At 49.1% G+C, this 12,381-nt stretch overlaps 1 protein-coding gene across 4 annotated transcripts; it reads left to right on the forward strand.

The window, feature by feature from the left end:
- Nucleotides 1–215: 215 nt before the first annotated feature.
- Nucleotides 216–5,529, forward strand: LOC148223265 (nucleolar pre-ribosomal-associated protein 1-like). 4 transcript variants are annotated; one of them, XM_088168519.1, is made up of 7 exons: nucleotides 216–592; nucleotides 2,491–2,597; nucleotides 2,691–2,807; nucleotides 3,446–3,584; nucleotides 4,292–4,485; nucleotides 4,714–4,818; nucleotides 5,182–5,529. In XM_088168519.1, the coding sequence occupies exons 2-5, from the start codon at nucleotides 2,592–2,594 to the stop codon at nucleotides 4,423–4,425; spliced, it is 396 nt and encodes a 131-aa protein (XP_088024645.1). In that variant the 5' UTR covers nucleotides 216–592; nucleotides 2,491–2,591; the 3' UTR covers nucleotides 4,426–4,485; nucleotides 4,714–4,818; nucleotides 5,182–5,529. The 4 variants fall into 4 exon arrangements, 3 of the variants coding, with proteins under 3 accessions (XP_088024645.1, XP_088024644.1, XP_088024643.1); XR_015804953.1 differs by lacking the exon at nucleotides 2,491–2,597; XM_088168518.1 differs by lacking the exon at nucleotides 216–592 and having other exon boundaries at nucleotides 1,973–2,597.
- Nucleotides 5,530–12,381: the final 6,852 nt, after the last annotated feature.

Consider the following 12,381-nt stretch of genomic DNA (forward strand, 5'->3'; position numbering starts at 1 on the left):
CCGATCCCACGGGTGCGATTTTCGGCGGCGTTTCCAATCGTGCGGACATCTCCTTCAGCCCGCTTCGGCCCGGGGAAGAGGGGCGGGGCCGCCAGCGATGGTCCCGGCGCAGCCCGGGCAGGCTCGGGGCGGAGCCGGGGCTTGGCGAGGCGGGGCACGGAGGTCCCGGGGACGGGACCGGGCGGGGCCGGGGCGGTGCTTTAGGGGCGGTCCCCAGTGGTCCCAGGCGGCACCGGGGGCGGGGCCGGGTGATCCCGGAGCGGTACCGAGCTGTGCTGGGGACGGTGCTGCAGGGGCGGTGCCGGGCCCGCCTCAGGGTGATTGAATGCCCAGAAATCGCCTCCTCTGCCCCGTGCTCACACTGAGCTGCGGGCTGCAGCGTGCTGTCGGAGCTCCGCACACAGCACGGATTTGGGCTTCCCCTCCTCTCAAACCCTCTCCCCCTTCTTCCTCCTCCTCATCTTCCTCTTTTTCCTCTCCCTCCGCCTCGCCCCCCTCCCCGGGCCCCTGACTCCCCCCGGGATCCCCTCCTCCGGAGGCGGCCCTTCCGAACCGACCCCCCCTCCAAGCCCCGGAGCCCGAGACCATTAAGGTAAGCTTTGGAATTGAAATATCAGGATATTCGCTCTATCCCACTGGCCTGAAATTTCAGGATTGTACGATTTTTTCTTGAAGCAGTTACCTTTGCTGCAGGATTGTGTGGTCACCAGTCTCCTTTCCTGTGACTCTTGTTGAAATTTGCTGTCAGATAACCGGCTAGTAACGAAATATTTGACAGAAATCAATGCTGTGAACGGACTTCACTGCAGCAGTTGATGAAAGAGCAAAGAAAATGTCTGTCGTGTTTACGCACCCCCCCGAGGCTGAATGAATTCTGATACTGTAATAAATCAGTGCAGTTGGTGCCTGCAAAGGTCTTGACATTGATCAAGAAGATATTGCTTTGGATTTTTACTTTTTATCAGCGTTTCTTTAATCTGTACTTCAGCACTCTAGCCTTTCATAAGTCTTCTCCGGTTTCCTCTGGCCCTGCAGAGTAGTCCTCTCTGTTATTGTCTGATACCAGCTTTGATGCAAGGAGTACTTTTTGTCTTGAAAATTAGCATCTCCCTCTGCATATTTAAATTAGTTATTTGACTTTTGAGAAAAAGCTGGTCAGCTCGAAGTCCACCAGACACCAGAGGCCGCTGTTTTTAGCACCTTATTCAAAGAGGACATCCTTTAGTTACCTAAGTAGGGGTAGAGATTTACCCCTAGGAATAAGGAATAAATGCAACCAGACTGTCCTGCCAAGAAAAAAATCCAGTTACAGTGACTGAATTCGGGTTTAGTGGCCCTTGATCCTTGCAAGGGATTAAAGGCAGGTTCACTTGGTCTCCCAGCAATGAATGTCTCAACCGAAAGCTGCTCAAAATGTGCCGTTTTTCTGATGGTTTTGGATTCTTTTGCCAGGTGGGAACATGGACTGCTTGACTTGTTCCTGTGTCCACTTTCCACTTCAGTCCTTTGCATTTTCTCTGAAGGGAAAGCAGGAACAGGGAAGTTGGGGCAGTTCCGTCAGCAGAAAGGCTGCTAAGAATAGATGGTAAGGACTTACTTTTCTGCACAGTGCCATGTAACTGAAGGCTCGTTTTTGGATTTCACATTCTGTTCCTGCCTGGTTTTGTGAGAGCTGCAGGTGCATTTCTGTTTCCAGACCCTGCCAAAAATAGTCGCTTATATTATAATGAATCCTTTTTCCTTCATGTTTTCTTGCTTTAAATGAATTCCCCTGTCAGATTGATGTGAGCAGCAGTTGTTTTTAGAGCTGCTGGTGTTGTACACGGAGTAACTGTAGAACAAATGAGTTGTGATGGCTTCCTTGTATTTGATGTGTGGAGAGGAGCAAAGGCACAGATTCATCCTGTGTAATTGCAGTCGTCCAACGTAGGTGCCAGGGTCGGGAAGCTGGGCAAGGTTTCCTCTCTTGCTGGGCCTTAGGGGGAGGGAGCTGAACCCTGGTGTCACTCGGATTCCTTCCTCTTCTCCCTCCTCCTTTCTTGCTTGTAGAGCTGGAGCTCGGGGTCACCGAGTTTGGGTGCTCGCAGTCAGGGCCTGAATTTGGAGAGCAGGAAAGCGGGGGGAAGTTTCTAGGCACGTCAAAGCCTGTCTCTAGGGTGTGGGACTTGTTGGTCTTCCTCACCACCCCCAGCAACTTGCACTTCTCTCTGGACCTTGCTGTGGTCACAGCCCACTGCTCATTTATGTGACTGTTCATCCCTCTGCCTGATTGCTTTAAGTACAAGTAGCCTGATTCAGGTTTAATTTAGCAATGATTTTCCTCTGTTTCATCGGTAGTTTTCTAAAACTCCCCTACAGGCTATTTTGAAGGTGCTTTTTTCTTTTTTTTTTAACTGCCTGTAATGATAGAAAGCTGTACGGCCCTCTGAAAGCAGTATAACCTGCTTTCCAGAAATTACAGAAGTAGGATTTTTATTGTCCACTATGCAGCTGAAGTCCCCCTAGTGAGCCTCTTGAACTGAGGGTGAGGAGAGCGGCAGATACGACTCCTCATCAACCTGCTCTTCTTTTCGTTCCTAAAAGAAGGAAGCATGAAGGTAACTATAGAAAAAGATCTGCATCCCTCGGGGTTTTGTATTTTAGGTGTTTTGAGGTTTATTTACACACCTCCTCCTTTGTTTCCTGGACAGGTTTTACGTGACAGTGGAGCGTTTGAGGACACGTGGAAGGAGCTTTCAATTTGGCTGGAGCACTTGGATAATACAAAAGAAGACCAGAAGGAAGCAGTGATTCAGTTTTTGGAAAAGGTAACGGTGTTCAAATCAGCTGGATAAAAAAATGCAAAGAATAGTGTTAGTGGAAACTGGAGGTCTTGTTGCTATTGTTGAGAAACCTGTCAAAGACCAGCGAATGAATTCTGAGAAAAGCCTTGTTTGGGATTCTTTATACGGAGGTGGCATCCTTCTTGTGTTCAGTGGGAGGGCAGCCAAATGATTTGTAGGAAAATGAAATCCAAAAAGATCAGCTGTTATTACAGCATTGTCGGTGTAAGGGTAGAGTGGTGTAGGTGTGGGTAGCTTTGATCTCCTCTTTAGGTGCCAACATTATCAGAGCTCAGTAGATGGTGGTCCTTGACAAGGAAAGGTGACACTTGCTGTTTACTCTTCAGGATGTTGAATGCCCAGTGCTTTGCCTCCACTGTGGTCTGCCCAGGTACTCGGTGTGTGGTCGCAATCTAGGTGCCAAGTTGTGGTGGGTTTTTGTTTTTCCATCAGTGTGGCCTGTAGAGCAGGAACTGTAGACAGAATCCTGCAGAAGTGCTATGGAAGTTGTCCTCATAAAAGCTGCCCAGCTTTCAGCACGTGGTCGTTCTCAGTACCGTGTGGTTCCCCTGCACTTGCCAGCCAGCAGGTGCACTTACCTTTCTCCCCACCTTTGCTGACAGATCCTGCTGAAGCTGGTGGCCAACCCCTGTCCCTACACTGACAAGGCAGCAGACCTGGTTCAGGCAGCCAGCACGCTCCAGGTGGCTCTGTTTAAACAGGACTCTGATAACATCAGCATCCCCGTCTCTCACATTGATGGTATGTGGTAACCTGTCAACATCCCAACTCCATGACTTGGGGATACACTTTCTAGCCCTAATCAGCAAACTGGGGATGGATAACTCTGGCAATCCTGTTAAGTAAGGGCCCTCCAGGATTCAGCTCTCCACGTGTTCTTGGTATCAGAAGTCGAAGTGGAATTGCCAAGTTGCCGCTTTACCTCTGAAAGTAATTTCTGCCGTGGTTGTGCCACTTGAACGGTATTTGAAATCTCTCTTCATGCTCTTGCAGCAGCGTTTTTGAACTCAAATGGAAATCTAGCCCTTCTGCCTGGGACTGTTGACAGAGTCATGGAATCCCAGAGTGGTTTGGCCGGCAAGGCTCCTTAAATCTCATCCAGTTCCAGCCCTGCCATGAACAGGGACACCTTTCAGTAGCCCGGGCTGCTCCAAGCCCCAGTGTCCAGCCTGGCTTTGGACACATCCAGGGATCCAGGAGCAGCCACAGCTGCTCCGTGCTGGACAGCAGCATTGAAAGGCAGAGTGAAGGTTCAGCTGTAATTTAGGGGTTGCACTTAACGTTGTATTGTGTGACAAATGTGGCTTTCATACTTTTTTTTAATTTTTTTTTTTTTTTATTAAAAAGAATTAAAAAGATGCCTTGTATTCCTGGAGTGTTGCATTCTACGTCTGTTGTTTTTCCTGTTAGTCTGGATTCTTGCTTTGATGTTTTTCTTCACTTATTAGATGTCCTGGATATGGTGGATGTCCTGATCGAGGACAGTGATGGCTTTGATGAAGAAGTTGGGTTCTCTTTAAATGAAGACGTGATCATTTCCCTTCAGTGCTGTTGTCCCTGCTGCATTAGAAGCCAGGAATGAACAAGTCCACGTGGGCCTGGATGCTGATCCCTCTTGCTGGTCCATGACAGCATGTGACAGGTGAGATTTCCAGGTGTCTGATTTAGCAGGAAACTGGTTTGTTCCTTCTTGTGAGGAGGCTCATTGGCTTTGCATGGGCAAAGCCACTCCACGTTTTCCATCTAGGAACAGAGTTGGGGAGCTGTTTGAAAACAGAGTCCCAGAGGTAAACAGCTTGGCTCAGTATTTCTGTGTGGAAATAGAAGAATATCTGTGTCTTCTGATTTTTCTCTCGTCTTTCTTCCACAGGTGTTTTTGTATTCCTGACTTGGGTTTCCATCGGGGACACGTGGCTTGGAGCTCAGGAGCCGGATCTGTTCCTTGCCCACGGCAGATTGGTCTGCACTAGTGCAGGTGACGAATTACAGGATGGCTTGGGAACTCGGAAACAAGGAGAAGCAAGTCTTATGTGTCTTTGCAAAAAGTTTTGGCTACCACAGGGCATTAATTCAGGGAGTTAAGACTTCATCTTTAACGTTCTGTGCTCTGCCAGCATCACTGCGAGCCCTGAAAGCCTCCTGAGCTGTTCTCATACAGACCTATCTTGTTTGGTCAAAAAAAAATCTTAGTTTAGTTTCGTCCAAGAAATGTTACTACTCTGTGCGAGCTCATGGGGAAGCTTTTATTTGGCATCTCTCAGTGGGACATTGAAAGTCCAACTTCCCATTTCTTGAACAGTCTGAGAGGCAGTATTACTTTCTATCATTTTTATCACAGGCATTTTAAACTTTTTGAGGAACCGGCAGGACTGTTTGTGCGGAGGCGTGCGGTTCACAGCCATCCTCTGTCCAACGTAGGATGGGAAAAAAAGGCTGGAGAGCTTCCTACAAGGGGCTGTAAGTGCAAATGACCAGGAGCCCGGGGTTTAGTCATGATGATTTAGTATTTCTTTAAAGACTCTGATTGATTTCATGATGCCAAAACCAGTATGAATAGAAGACTGAAGTCAGGAATCACGATGGTCTCCTTGGGTTTAAAAAGCTTTAATGGTGTTTCAAGACATTTGTATGAGACCTGGTTTGTTTTTTCTTACCCTTTTATTCAATCAAAAAAAAAAAAAAAAAAAAAAAGCAAGCCTTGATCCATCACTGCTGCTGTGATGTGTGACAAATGCCTGTCCTCCCTCCACGTGGAACAGGTGAGAGGTGGAACTGAAGCCCAAAGAGTTTTCTGCCCACTGATAACATGTGAGTCATATTGGGAATTCTCTGCAGAATGGCAACAGTTGTTCTTGAATTTGGCCATGAGGGGAGTGGAACATGGCAGCCCGGGTCTGAGAAGGTGCAGTGCCAGAAGGAGAAGCTTTGAAATGTTAAATCAGGATTGATTCAGGTGACTCGCGACCGCGTGCTGTGCCCAGGTCCCTGGTAGAAATACTGTGCAGGGAAAAGCCAGAGCTGCCTGTGCTATGAGCTGAATTTTTTATTGGGGGGGGGGGGGGGGGGGGGGCGGTGTGTGAAATAAGAATGAGGTGCAAATGAGGGAATTGCTTGTGTGTGTGAATATTCTTGTCCTAAAGGAGCGCTGCCCGGTGCTCCTCCCTTCCTGTGCCCCTCTCCTGGTGAGCCTCTGTCCTGCTGGCCGTGCCTCTCTGTCTCCGTGCCTGTGCTGCTCCTTGCCCGTCTTTGCCCGCCCCGCACGGGCTGTGCTCGCTTCCTCTCTGGCTCCTGGGTTCCCTCTTTGTCATGGTACCCCTCAGTCCTTGCTGTGTGTTTGGCACTCTCTGTCTTTTCTCCGTCCTTCTCTGTGCCTCTGTGGTGCTCCCTGTGCCGTTGTTTCCCGTGGGATCCTTGTGTCCCGGTCACTGTCTGTCCTAGGGTGATGTTATGGTGTTTCTATCTCCAATCATGTGTCCTGATTATGTTTGGTATTATGTCCTGTGCTTCCAGGACTGACTCTGAGAGTGAAGCTTTGTTTTGTCTTGTTATCAGCCGGCTCACCTCCCCCATGGTCTATGTTTAGGAGAGGTTTTAGCTCGGTTTGCTTGCTTGCCTGCTTGCTTGCTTGCCTGCTTGCTCGCTTCTGCCTCTTTTTCTTTCCTTCGCTTTGCCCTTGCTTTTTTCTTATTAGTTAGTTCAGCTAGGCAGTCCAACTTTTTCCCTGGACTGTTTTCTCTTCCACCCCGTCCCCTCCCTCTCCTGGATACCATCTGAACCTGTTCCGGACGGGGACCTGGGAAACCCCAAGAAACACCGGGAGTCTACACTCTGTCACCTGCAGCAGCCATTCCCAAGCGCCAGAGACTGATAACTGGGCGACCACTCGCCAGAGAGACTGAACTCGTCATCCCTTCAGAACGGTGAAAGAGTTTTTTGTCAGCTGGTGTTGTCTTTTTTCCCTGTGCTGGGGAGTGTCTTGCTTGTTAAATAAAGAGGTTTTTTTCTCCCACTCTTCTCCGAGGAAAGTCTTCCCGAACCCGGTGGGGTGGGGGGGAGGAGTCGTGGGGTTTGCTGTCTGGGGGCTCCTTCTGGAGGTTTTCCCCCAAATTTGCCCAAAACCAGGACACTGTCCCTGTTCATTTTTAATCCCTCCCTCTTGTGCTGCCCATCCAGCATGCCAGGGGTTTCTTTTCGTTTTTTGGTTATTTTTCGTTTTCATTTTTCTTCTTCTTTTTTTTTTTTTTTTTTTAGGGGGGGTTCCATTTCATCGTGCACCTTGATGTTGATTTTCTTCCCTTGTCTTCTCTGCTGCCCCTCCTCCTTTCTGCCCCTTGTCCCCTGTGTCTGCAGGGCTGGGGAGGAACTTCAGCCCTTGTGGGGGTTGCCCTCCCTTTTCTGGTGTCAGCAGAGTCACTTTCTGTGGGATGGACACATGGGAGGGGTTGCAGTCAAGTGCCCTGCTGCTGTCCAGGGCAGTTGGAGTCGTTCTGTGCCTTCTTTGGGGTGAGGAAAAAAGGCTGAGGGGGGCTCCGACGTGGTTTGGGGCACCCCAAGGTCCCTGGGAGAGGGAGCCGGGCTGCGCTGGAGGAGCAGGTGAGTCGGGCATGGGGGGGGGGGTCATGGTGGGTGCCAGAACATTGAGAGGGAGGGGTGGGTGTAGAATGCATGAAAAACAGAACCTTAAAAAACAGCTAAATATAGTCTAAAAGGAATGTTTTATTGGTTTGTGTTTGGATAGAGGTAGGGTTTTTTTATAGATACTGTAAATATAAAAGATAAAGAATAAAAATATAGAAGCAAATATAAGAAACCAATATATAAATATATTACATTACATTATATTTTGTTATGAAAATAGAAATATATAAATATTTAGACTTTAAAAGGAATGTTTTATTGTTTTTTATTTGGTTAGAGGAGGGTTTTTAATAAATAATATAAATAATATAGGCAAAAATATACAAATATGCAAAAATAGATAGTGACATAAAATTATTATAACTATATATGCATATATATATGTAAGTATAAATATATAGAAATAAACATAAATATAAAATACATGTATGTAGTATGTAATATAAATAATTTATCGATTTTAATATGTTATATTAAATGGTATGTTATAATAGAATGTAAATAGCATATAGTATATTAATATACTAGTAAAAAATACGTTAAATAGTATATAAATATAGAATACACAATATAGACATATAAATCTACAGATATAAATATGAAAACTAAATAAAAAAATATATTCAAATATAATTTAAAATAATCGAGTTTTTTGTTTCTATTTGGTTAGAGGCAGAGCTTTTAAAGAAATAATATTAAAAACTATGAACCTACAAATATAGATGGATATACATAAAATAGAAATACCATTAGTAATATAAATCTATGTATATAATGAATAATAAAATAATATTGTATATATGATAAATAGAATAGCAATTAAATTGAATATATGAAATATGTCTAGATTATGACTATAAATTAAATATTAAAAAATAGATGATTTCTATATAGAAAAGGTTTTTTTTTTCATTTGGTCAGAGGCAGGGCATTTTTAGTTTGGGTCGGGGTTTTTTTGGGGCGTTCATTGAGAGGATTTTATGACGGGTGGGGACTCTGGTGCTTGGAACTCTCTCCCTTCTCTGGCTGTCCCTGACAGGGCGGCAGTGCCGGGCTGAGTTGGGCGGCAGTGCTGCCGCCGTGTGGACACGGGCGGGTACTGCACCGTGCCCCTCTCAGGATGGCGGAAGGGCCCGCGGGCCGGGACCCAGCCCTGCGGACACACTCAAGATGGCGGCCTCTCTAGGACCCCGGCGGATAGGCGTCTACATAAAACGCCTGCCCGCGCCTGCCGGCGCCCTCACGCCCGCGGCAGCGCGGACCGCGCGGCCGTTGTCGGCACGCTCTGACACGTCCGGGAAAATTGGCGGCGAGCGGATCGGCGTCGGCGATGTAATCAGGCATCTTATGCCTACACACCGGGGTCCTGATTTTTTCCGCCCTTTCTGCCGCCATTTTTGGCAGGTCAGCCGGGGTGCCGCCCGAGCCGCCATTTTGAGAGTCCCGACACACTCAAGATGGCAGGCCTCTCTAGGACCCCCGGCGGATAGGCGTCTACGTAAAACGCCTGCCCGCGCCCGCCGGCGCCCTCACGCCCGCGGCACCGCGGACCGCGCGGCCGTTGTCGGCACGCTCTGACACGTCCGGGAAAATTGGCGGCGAGCGGATCGGCGTCGGCGATGTAATCAGGCATCTTATGCCTACACACCGGGGTCCTGATTTTTTCCCGCCCTTTCTGCCGCCATTTTTGGCAGGTCAGCCGGGGTGCCGCCCGAGCCGCCATTTTGAGAGTCCAGACACGCTCAAGATGGCGGCCTCTCTAGGACCCCGGCGGATAGGCGTCTACGTAAAACGCCTGCCCGCGCCTGCCGGCGCCCTCACGCCCGCGGCACCGCGGACCGCCGCGGCCGTTGTCGGCACGCCCTGAAACATCCGGGAAAATTGGCGGCGAGCGGATCGGTGTCGGCGACTTAATCAGGCATCTTATGCCTACACACCGGGGGTCCTGATTTTTTCCCGCCCTTTCTGCCGCCATTTTTGGCAGGTCAGCCGGGGGTGCCGCCCGAGCCGCCATTTTGAGAGTCCCGACACACTCAAGATGGCGGCCTCTCTAGGACCCCGGCGGATAGGCGTCTACGTAAAACGCCTGCCCGCGCCTGCCGGCGCCCTCACGCCCGCGGCACCGCGGACCGCGCGGCCGTTGTCGGCACGCTCTGAAACATCCGGGAAAATTGTCGGCGAGCGGATCGGCGTCGGCGATGTAATCAGGCATCTTATGCCTACACACCGGGGTCCTGATTTTTTCCCGCCCTTTCCGCCGCCATTTTTGGCAGGTCAGCCGGGGTGCCGCCCGAGCCGCCATTTTGAGAGTCCAGACACGCTCAAGATGGCGGCCTCTCTAGGACCCCGGCGGATAGGCGTTTACATAAAACGCCTGCCCGCGTTCGCCGGCATAAAAATAAATATGCATAAATATAAACATAGACATAAACATGCACAAACGTTAACCTGCATAGATAAACATAAACATAAACATAAACATGCAAAACATAATATAAATATAAATATAAACATAATTAGAAATAAAAATACAAACATTAATAAAATCAGTGAGAAATGGGGTAAAATCAGTGAGAAATGGGGGGGAAAAGCCATGAAAAATGATGGAAAAATCAGAGAGAAATGGGGAAAAATCGGTGAGGAATGGGGAAAAAGATCAACGAAAAAATTGGGAAAAATCAGTCAGAAGTGGGGGATAAAAATCAGTGAGAAATGGGGGGAAAAGTCGGTGAGAAATGGGTGAAAAAATCAGTGATTAATGGGCGGGAAAATGCATGAAAAATGGGGGGAATAATTCAGAGAGAAATGGGGGCAAATATCAGTGAGAAATGGGGGGGAAAATCAGGAAATATCCATGAAAATTGGGGGAAACATCCATGAAAAATGGCGGAAAAAATCAGTGAGAAATGGGGAAAAATGGGGAAAAAGGAGTGAGAAATGGGGGAAAAAATCAGTGAGAAATGGGGAAAAATGGGGAAAAAATCCACGAAAAAATGGGTGGAAAAATCCATGAAAAATCAACGGAAAAATCAGTGAGAAATGGGGAAAACATCATGGTGAAATGGGGAAAAAATCAGAGAGAAATGGGGAAAAATCATTGAAAAATGGGGGATAAAAATCAGTGAGAAATGGGGGGAAAATGGGGAAAAACATCAGTGAGAAATGGGGAAAAAAATCTTTGATAAATTGGGGCAAAAATCATTGAGAAATGGGGAAAAAAATCAGTGAGAAATGGGGAAAATTTGGGAAAAATCCACGAAAATTGCGGGGAAAAAATGCTTGAAAAAATGGGGAAAAAATCCGAGAGAAAATCCCCGGGAATCCCCGGGAAAATCCCGCGGAATCCCCGAGAAAATCCCCCAGGAATCCCCCAGAAAATCTCCCCAAATCCCCGGGATCATCTCCCCGGAATCCCCGAGAAAACCCGCCCCGAATCCCCTGGAAGATTCCCCCGGAATCCCCGAGAAAATCCCTCGGAATTCCCCGGGAAAATCAACCCGGAATCCCCGAGAAAATCCCCCGGAATCCCCGGGAAAATCCCCCAGGAAAATCCCCGGGATAATCACCCCGGAATCCCCTGGAAAATCCCCTAGGAATCCCCGAGAAAATCCCCCCAGATTCCCCGGAAAATCCCCCCGGAATACTCTGCAATATCCCCCCGGAATCCCCGGGAAAATCCCCCAGGAAAATCCCCGGGATAATCACCCCGGAATCCCCTGGAAAATCCCCTAGGAATCCACGCGAAAATCCCCCGGAATTCCCCTAGAAAATCCCCCCGGACTGCCCGAGAAATTTCCGCCGGAATCCCCGGGAAAATCCCCCGGAATCCACGCGAAAATCCCCCAGAAATCCCAGTGAAAGCCCCCCCGGAATCCCCAAGAAAATCTCCCCGGAATCCCCGAGAAAATTCGCCCGTAATACTCGGGAAAATATGCCCGGAATCCCCTGGAAAAACCCCCCGGAATCCCCTGGATAATCCCCCCGGAATAGCCGATAAAATCCCCCTGGAATCTCCAGGAAAATGCCCCGGGAATACGCGAGAAAATCTCCCCGAATCCCCGAGAAAATCCCCCCGGAATCCCCTGGAAAATCCCCCCTGAATCCCCGAGAAAATCCCCCCGGAATCCCCTGAAAATCCCTCGGAATTCCCCGGGAAAATCCTCCCGGAATCCCCGGGAAAATCCCCCCGGAATCCCGAGAAAATCCCCCCGGAATTCCCCGGGAAAATCCCCCGGGAATCCCCGAGAAAATCCCCCCGGAATTCCTCGGGAAAATCGTCCCGGAATCCACGAGAAAATATGCCCGGAGTCCCTGGGAAAATCAACCCGGAGTCCGATGGAAAATCCCCCCGGAATCCCCGAGAAAATCCCCCGGAGTTCCCCTGGAAAATCCCCCCGGACTCCCCGAGAAATTCCTCCCGGAATCCCGGGAAAATCCCAACCCCCCCGGAATCCGCGAGAAAATCCCCCCGGAATCCAGGCGAAAATCCCCCAGAAATCCCCGTGAAAGCCCCCCCGGAATCCCAAGAAAATCTCCCCGGAATCCCCGAGAAAATTCGCCCGTAATACTCGGGAAAATATGCCCGGAATCCCCTGGAAAATCCCCCCGGAATCCCCTGGAAAATCCCCCCGGAATCCCCGACAAAATCCCCCCGGGATCCCCGGAAAATGCCCCCCGAATCCCCGGGATACTCACCCCGAGATCCCCGGGAAAATCCCCTGGAATTACCAGGGAAAATCCCCCCGCAATCCCAGGGAAAATCCCCCCAGAATCCCCGCGAAAATCGGCCCCGAATCCCCTGGAAAATTCCCCCGGAATCCCCGGAAAATCCCCCCGGAATCCCCGGGAAAATCCCCCCGGAATCCCCGAGAAAATCCCCCCGGAATTCCCCGGGAAAATA

Source organism: Sturnus vulgaris, chromosome 7, assembly GCF_052056855.1.
Source record: "Sturnus vulgaris isolate bStuVul1 chromosome 7, bStuVul1.hap1, whole genome shotgun sequence".
NCBI classification, from domain to species: Eukaryota; Metazoa; Chordata; class Aves; order Passeriformes; family Sturnidae; genus Sturnus; species Sturnus vulgaris.